Source organism: Bidens hawaiensis, unplaced genomic scaffold (assembly GCF_021521415.1).
Source record: "Bidens hawaiensis isolate Kalapana, Puna unplaced genomic scaffold, B.hawaiensis_p1.1 tig00015926_1, whole genome shotgun sequence".
NCBI classification, from domain to species: domain Eukaryota; kingdom Viridiplantae; phylum Streptophyta; class Magnoliopsida; order Asterales; family Asteraceae; genus Bidens; species Bidens hawaiensis.
In genome coordinates, this window is record NW_027492432.1 from 293,030 (window position 1) to 300,987 (window position 7,958).

At 36.5% G+C, this 7,958-nt stretch overlaps 1 protein-coding gene across 1 annotated transcript; it reads right to left on the reverse strand.

The window, feature by feature from the left end:
* Positions 1-3,153: 3,153 nt before the first annotated feature.
* LOC143550146 (xyloglucan glycosyltransferase 4-like) lies at positions 3,154-7,736 on the reverse strand. The gene is made up of 4 exons (XM_077040851.1): positions 6,893-7,736; positions 5,927-6,235; positions 4,766-5,170; positions 3,154-4,055 (listed from the first exon to the last, which is right to left on the reverse strand). Exons 1-4 carry the CDS (start codon positions 7,565-7,567, stop codon positions 3,417-3,419), a joined length of 2,028 nt encoding a protein of 675 aa, XP_076896966.1. The 5' UTR covers positions 7,568-7,736; the 3' UTR covers positions 3,154-3,416.
* Positions 7,737-7,958: the final 222 nt, after the last annotated feature.

A 7,958-nucleotide genomic window follows, 5' to 3' on the forward strand; every position in this document is an offset into this window, starting at 1 on the left:
CAAAACCGGTTCCTGGAACCGGTTCGGCGGAACCGAACCGGAACCGAACCGGTTCCTACCCGTTTTTCGTAGGAACCGGTTCGGTTCCGTTTCAACCCGACGATCCGGGACCGGTTTGACATGTTTGGAGGTGGACCGGGTAGGAACCGGTTCTGGAACCGGTTCGACCGGAACCGGTTCGGAACCGGTTATAGCCGTTGGAGTGGTTCTAGCCGTTGGGAAACGGTTTTATGGCCGTTTTTTGACCGTTGGGGTCAAAAATGGCCGTTTTTTGGCTCCCCAAACACCCCACTACTAGTATAAATAGGTATTTAGTGTAATGGGTTCATCACAACACTCAAAACGCAAACCCGAACGCAAAAAAATACAAAAAAACGCTATTACAACGTTCTGAGTTCTCTAATCTCTTGTTTTCTCTTCTTCTATATTCATATTTGTTGTTATGGCTGCCTCACAATCATCGGTTGGTCAAGGTTCCACCGCCGGACCAAGTTTCGTTCGTATTGTACCTCATAATCGTAATCAAGAGATTTGGTGCAATTGGGATTTGGTTGAATTGAGTGACCATTCATTGAAGGCTCGGTGCAAGTTTTGTGGGATTTATTTAAACCCACTTTCGAATTCAAATTTGAAGAAACACATCGAAAGACCGTATTGCAGGGCGTTGAAACAGAACGTCGAGTCGCAACAAACGCAAATGGATAGTGAAGGCGGAATATTTACATACCAAATTAATCGAGTTCAAGATCGTATGGCGAAGTTTGTGATTCAAGAAGCTTTGCCGTTTAGCCACTTCGACAACCCTCGCTTAACCGCCATGATTCGAGATACGCTTCAACCACAATACACTCACGTAAGTCGTCATACTCTTAAACGTTATTGTTTAAAATTGTGGAAGAAGGCCAAAGAGGTACTAATTGCATATTTTGAAAATATAAATACGGGAATAAACTTAACTACTGATGTTTGGTCGGCTCCACATGGTCTACCCGAATCTTATCTTTGTGTCACCGCTCATTGGGTAGACCCGTCATCGTGGGAAATGATGAAACGCACCATTGCTTTCGAACTCTTTGAGTATCCACATACGGGAGATAATTTGTTTGAAATTTTAGATTATGTTATAAAAACTTATAAACTAGAAAATAAAATATTTTCAATTGCATTTGATAACGCGTCGAATAATACATCGGCGGTTGATAAATTAAAATTAAAATATACGCCGATTTGCAATAGTGTATTTTTTCACTCAAGGTGTGTTGCACATATCATTAATTTAATCGTGCAAGACGGACTTGCTTCGGATGAGGTTACATCGGTTATAAACGATTTTAGAGTAATGCTACATGAAGTTTTTAAGAAAAGTAAAAAAAGACAAATGGATTATAGAAAATTTTGTAAAGATACGGGAAGAAAAGCTTTGGGAGCTAATTGGGATGTACCTCATCGATGGAATTCCACTTGCATAATGTTTCAAAGTGCTTTGAAACAAAGAGACACTTTACAAATGTTTCATTCTAGTCTTGCCGAGAATGATTTGGCAATCCCCTTTTCAAATGAGAAATGGGAAATTATCAATGACTTATCGACTTTTCTTGAAGTTTTTAAAACATCAACTACGAAACTATCGGGAACGTATTATCCGACAAGTCCCTTGGTTCTTTCGGAGTTATTTTTAATCGTTAACAATCTTAAAGAATTTGAAAATAAAAGTCCAATGTTTTCAAACATCATATTACCAATGAAGTTTAAATTAAAAAAATACTTTCTTGAATTGCCACCGATTTTTACTTGCGCCGCCGCTTTAAACCCAATGTTAAATGTTACGGGGGTTGAATGTGTGATAGACGAAATTTTTTCAGCCTTAGATATGCATGAAGTTGACCCAAACTTTTCAACAGAGGCACAAAATGATTTTAACTTGAATTTTAAATTTATGTATGACTTTTATATAAATAAATATGGGTCAAACATACACATGCCTACGCCGGGGGGGTCTTCATCAAGTTCAAGTGCTCCTAGAGTACGAGACCCCATGATTAGCCTTATGAACACCGTTCGCAACGTAACGGCTAAAAAACAAAGGGGTAACACCCCTTCAAGCGAACTAGGAAGGTATAGTGCATATGATTTCTCTACCGGTTTATCCGAAGAGGAATATGGCACTTTTGATGTTTTGGCTTGGTGGAAGGTAAAGGAAACCGAGTTTCCGATTCTTGCCACCATGGCCCGTGATTTACTAACCGCCCAAGCTTCTACGGTAGCTTCGGAATCTGCTTTTTCTCTTAGTGGCAGGGTAATATCGGTGAGAAGAACAAGACTGAATTCGGAGTCGGTGGAGATGTGCATTTGCTTGAAGGATCACTTGGACTCAATCGATCGGGTTCAACACGTAACCACTCTGGAAGACGAAACACCACTTGATGTTCGAGTGCACGACGAACAAGAAGGCGTTTCTACAAGTAATTCTGATGAATAAGTCGCCACTCAATAATTACGACGAACAAGAAGGCTTTTATAGAAATAATATGTCACAAAATATAAGTTTAATGTTTTGTTAGTTTGTTTTTGAATATTTTAAAACATGTAACCTTTTTTTTTGAACTTCTTAAAGTAAATAAAATGAATTTTATGTTAATTGTTTTTTTTATTTAACATGTTATACAAATACGAATCGTATAACACCGCTCTTGATTATAATTCAGCATTTGACTTGCGTAAGCCAAAAGACTATAATACATAGCAAACTCAACAAATGTAACACGATACAAAAGTAGCATGAGCCTCTTCAGAAATCAGAAGAACACAAATCATCACCTACACAAGCAGCGGAAACGAAAAACGAAAAAAAAAATAATATTTTACACTGTAACCGGTTGGAACCGGTTACAGTGTAAGAACCGGTTTAGGAACCGGTCAGAACCGGTTCCACCGGTTCCGGGTCCGAGGGTTGGGGAACCGGTTCGGTTCCCTAACCGGTTCGACCATGGAACCGGTTTAAACAGTGATGTTGACTAATGGAACCGGTTCTGAACCGGTTCCGGTTCCTTTGACCAACCCGATTTGATCACCTATACTTGTGACACTATCGACCATAAATATCAAATAATTACACTAAAAAACATTGCAGTTCGGTTAATCGAAATCTGAAAGTTTTGTGGGATATATATATATATATATATATAAATTAAATTACACGTACAATGTATACAGCCCGATCCTAATCGGTTCCTCGAGCCCGTTAAGTCCAATATTAATCATCCAATTCGGATTAATTAATTATAATTATACAATAACACAAAAAAAAATCAATTCTAATATCAAGTCTCAAGTATCATGCTATATTCACCACCACATTTCCCTTAACCCGAACCGGGCCCGACCCGGCCCGTTTTCCCGTGTTACCGAGAACCTGCTTACGCCACTTGCTCGCCTATCAAATCCAACCCGACGACCAAAAACGAAAGCCCTTGAAACAACAAGAAATAAAAATGAATCCCGTGCGCAGATAACAAACTTCTCGTAGCCGCGGTCAACAGCAAAAACGCGAGCGCGAGTTCTTTTCGGTATATCCGGTTCTTCTTTGTGGGACCCACCGGGGCTTCTTGTTCTTTTAGTTTCCCGAGCATCTCGAGCCCGGAATCCGATAACCGTCTTTGAATCTTGTCTTCGTTAAAGCTCTTGGATTCCCGCTCTGCAAACGCTAGCAGGTTGGACTCCGAGGACCAGCCCGTTTTCTTGGTGACGACCCACTCGTATGCGCTGCCGAGCTGGAACAGGCCCGAAACCATGGCATTGAACTTGGTGACCGACATTGTGTTTTCGAATAGTAGGTATGGCATTAAGAATGGGAATGCTTTTGGGGCCGGGAGGATGTTGAGGATCGACATGGTTACGGGGACGTAGCATATGACCCAAATGGGCAACTCGGCTTCGGGAATGAACATCGTTAGCGGAAGGATTACGCAGAAGAGTGTAAACGAATAGAACGGGAGGATCAGCTTTCGCAAAAGGAAGAATAAGAAGATCAAGTTTGCCTTTTTCCATTTGGATATCTGCAATCATGATAAATAAAATTTAGCATAACACATCTACAACATAACGGGTCGGGTTTGGTCAAAACTAGAGGTGTTCATGGGTCAGTTTTGGGTACAATGTGTTCGGTTTTGCCATTTGAAAATTTTGGGGCAAAAAAGGTTTTAAATCTATTTGTTAATTATTATTGATCGATTATTATATATTTGGGCCGAAAACTTTTTGTTAATTATTTTTATTGATTATTATACATTCGATCTAAAATTTGTGCTACACCATTTATTATTTTTTTATAAATTATGTAACACTCAAAAATAAGAAATGTAATTCACAAATTCAATAATAAAAGTCCGTTTTTTCGGTTTTACGGATTCGGTTCGGTTATAAAAGTCAGTTCGGATTTTATGGGTTTGGTTCGGTTTTTTTCAGCTTTGGTATATGCAAAACCAAAACCGAACCGAAAATATGGTTTTAAAAAAGACATAAAACCAAACCGTCGGTTTTAAGTTGAGTTTGGTTAGTTCGGTTCTGTTATTTCGGTTACGGGTTGGTTATGTCGGTTTCATGCACACCCTTGTCAAAACGTATACTTTCTTAATATATCAATCAAAACCCGTTTCATTCTTTACCTCTATTCTTTCATCTAGTGATCTAACCCTTTGTAGGAAAAAGCATAACCGACAAATCGACCCGCTTATAAAACTAAATAAACCACCAAATAGAAACAAACCTTGGATTTAAGGATAGCGGGGAGGCAAAGTCTAAACAGTTGCATAGGACCCGAATGCCATCGATGTTGTTGTTTCTTGTACGCTTCATAAGACTCGGGCAACTCACAAAGGACTTTAACATCATTTAAATAAACAAATTTCCACCCGTTTAAATGGGCCCGAACCGCAATGTCCATATCTTCAACCGTTGTTCTTTCAAGCCAGCCACCGGATTCCTCCAAAGCCTTAATCCTCCAAACGCCAGCTGTCCCGTTGAACCCGAAGAAGCTGAGAAAGTGACTGTTGACTTGTTGTTCAACCTCAAAATGGAAGCATAAATTGATGTTTTGTAGTCTTGTGAGTAAATTTTCGTCTTTGTTTACAAATGACCACCGCGCTTGAACCAAACCCACATCCGGTTTCCCCTGAAATTTAAAACCGACCAAAAAGTTTACAACTTTGAACATTCTTGGAATGTTAGATGAAGAAATATAGGGTTAAAAGGTCAAAATGAATACGGGTCAAACGGGTTCTTTTCAGTTTTCAACATGTTTATTTTAAACTTTACTTGTTTCACTAATTAAGAGATAGAATACCAACCAAATGACTCGTTATGAATGGTTTGATCCTAACCAATAATTTTTACGGTGAGCTAAAATGGGTTGAATTGGGTGACCCGTTATCTGTTTTTGCATTTTTATAAATATTAATGCTTAAATATGATCATTAAGATTACGTTATTACACTAATGATCTATTTTTTTTAATAAAATGATCAACGAGGGAACTTTCGACCCGTTTTTTCTTTTCATCAAAGTTTTTCTATCTGGTCCCTTTTGAGATGAAATACTAATGGTTTGATAGTAGGCTAAAATGGGTCGAGTTGGGTTGACCCATAAACTCTTTTTTTTTGCTCATTTTTATTAAACAATCATTGCTTAAGCACGATGATTAAAACTACATTATTATGCTAATGATCTAATTTTTTTGAATAAAACAATTTGTGCGGTTGTATGTATTCAAAATCCATTTTAGGCAACTTTCAACCCGTTCTCTTTTCATCAAGTCGGTTCATTTATAAAAAATGAGCCGAAATTGATGACCTTTTATCATTCTTGATCCACAAAAAAGGGACAAATAGTGGGCTATTAATAGTAACAATGACGAGGTTGTTGGTACTACCTTAAAGTGAGGGACAGTGAGTTGAAGGAAATCAGGGTTCGGCTGAAAATCTGCATCCAAAATAGCAACGAATTCGTAATCTTTAACGTAATCACACGACATAGCCGAATGAAGGTTTCCCGCTTTGTAGCCGGTTCTTATGAATCTGTGTCGGTAGATTATATTAACCCCTTTTTCCCTCCATGAATTCACTTCATTTCTGATCAACATCTGCAAAAGTTCATCACTTGAATCATCCAAAACTTGAATCAAGATCCGGTCTTTCGGCCAATCCAGCTGACAAGCAGATGCAATTGATTGTTGGTACACCTGTAAATACACAAATCCCATAAAAAATAATATTAGCATAAAGATCAAAACTTGTGCATTTTTTCATATGGTAACAATAATCTTTATTTTAATTCATTTAGTAATTACTACAACTCCCACAAATATATTAGCATAAAGATCAAAACTTGTGCATTTTTTATATGGTAATAATAATAACAATATTTATTTCAAAATGATTCATTTAGTAACTACTACAACTCCCACAAATATATTAGCATAAAGATCAAAACTTGTGCATTGTTCTATGGTAATAATAATAACATTTATTTTAAAATAATCCATTTAGTAACTATTACAACTCCCATAAATATATTAGCATAAAGATCAAAACTTGTGCATTTCTCATATGGTAATAATAATAATATAATTTTAAAATAATCCATTTAGTAACTATTACAACTCCCTTAAATATATTAGCATAAAGATCAAAACTTGTGCATTTCTCATATGGTAATAATAATAATCTTTATTATAAAATAATCCAAAGAAATCTAGTTTACTAAACAGGCCAAGATTAAATCTTTTATAATTCCTAAATTCCTAACTTCCTAATTAAATAATCATTTAAAAATCAACAACAAATTGCAATTAAAGTTATTAAACAAATTAGTAAATATTAGTAAATTACTAAATTACCTCTCTTTCATTGCACATTGGGATCTGAACAAGAACCATGGGAAAACTATCACCATCTTCGACATCATAATCTCCACCGTCAACCGTCGGTTTAATCTTCTTAAACTTGATCCAAAAACACCCGAGCCCGAGTACAAACCGATCAAGCGATTGGATCATAAACAACACCACACAAAACTGAGACAGCATCATAATAAATGGAGCCAAATATTCACCCCTAAATGATATCCACCCCATATAACACCAATGCATCAATCCCATCACATTTGTAGGATTAAACTCATGAATAAAATCCAAATCCAAACCCAAACTCATATTCAAATCCCATTTCTGATAATAAGCAATAAGTTCAACACACAAAGCAATAACAGAAACAGCAAGAAACACTCTTATGAACCTGTATATTAATCTTTCTTTATACTGCAATTCATCTATACCAGTATCTGGTAAAGCTATTCTTTTTTTAACAGATGTTAATGTTTTGGAACAACCCATTGCAACCCATGGAAAGAAACATAATATTCTGTGAGCTTTAAGCAAAAGTGTCCAAGAAAACTGCTTTGTGCTTGCAGTTTTCTGTTTTTCAAGAAACACAGATGTGTCTGAATCATTGAGTTCTAGTAATGAGATGTTGCTTGATTTGTCAATGGTGACAAGCACAGAGCTTGGTGCCATGGTATTCAAGCTAAATTAATAATACCCAGATGGGAATTTGGGTGAATTTGAATTTGGGTTAAAAATCAAGAAAAAACTAGGGTTTTGGAAATTGGGTGTTCATGGAATTGAAGATATGGGTTTGATCTGGATCTTGAAATGGGAAATGGGTTTTTGGTTGTGAAGTGTGAGGTGGGATAATAAGGTGTTTAATTGTTATGTATGTATGTGTGTGTATAAATAGTAATGTTTGGTCAGCATAAGATGTGCTGTAAACATAAGATGGTGAGTAAATACACGGTTTTAGATTATTATTATTATTATTATTATTATTATTATTATTATTATTATTATTATTATTATGTCTTAAAAGTTAAAAGTTTTAATTAAAAAAAATGCAAGGTTTTGGTGT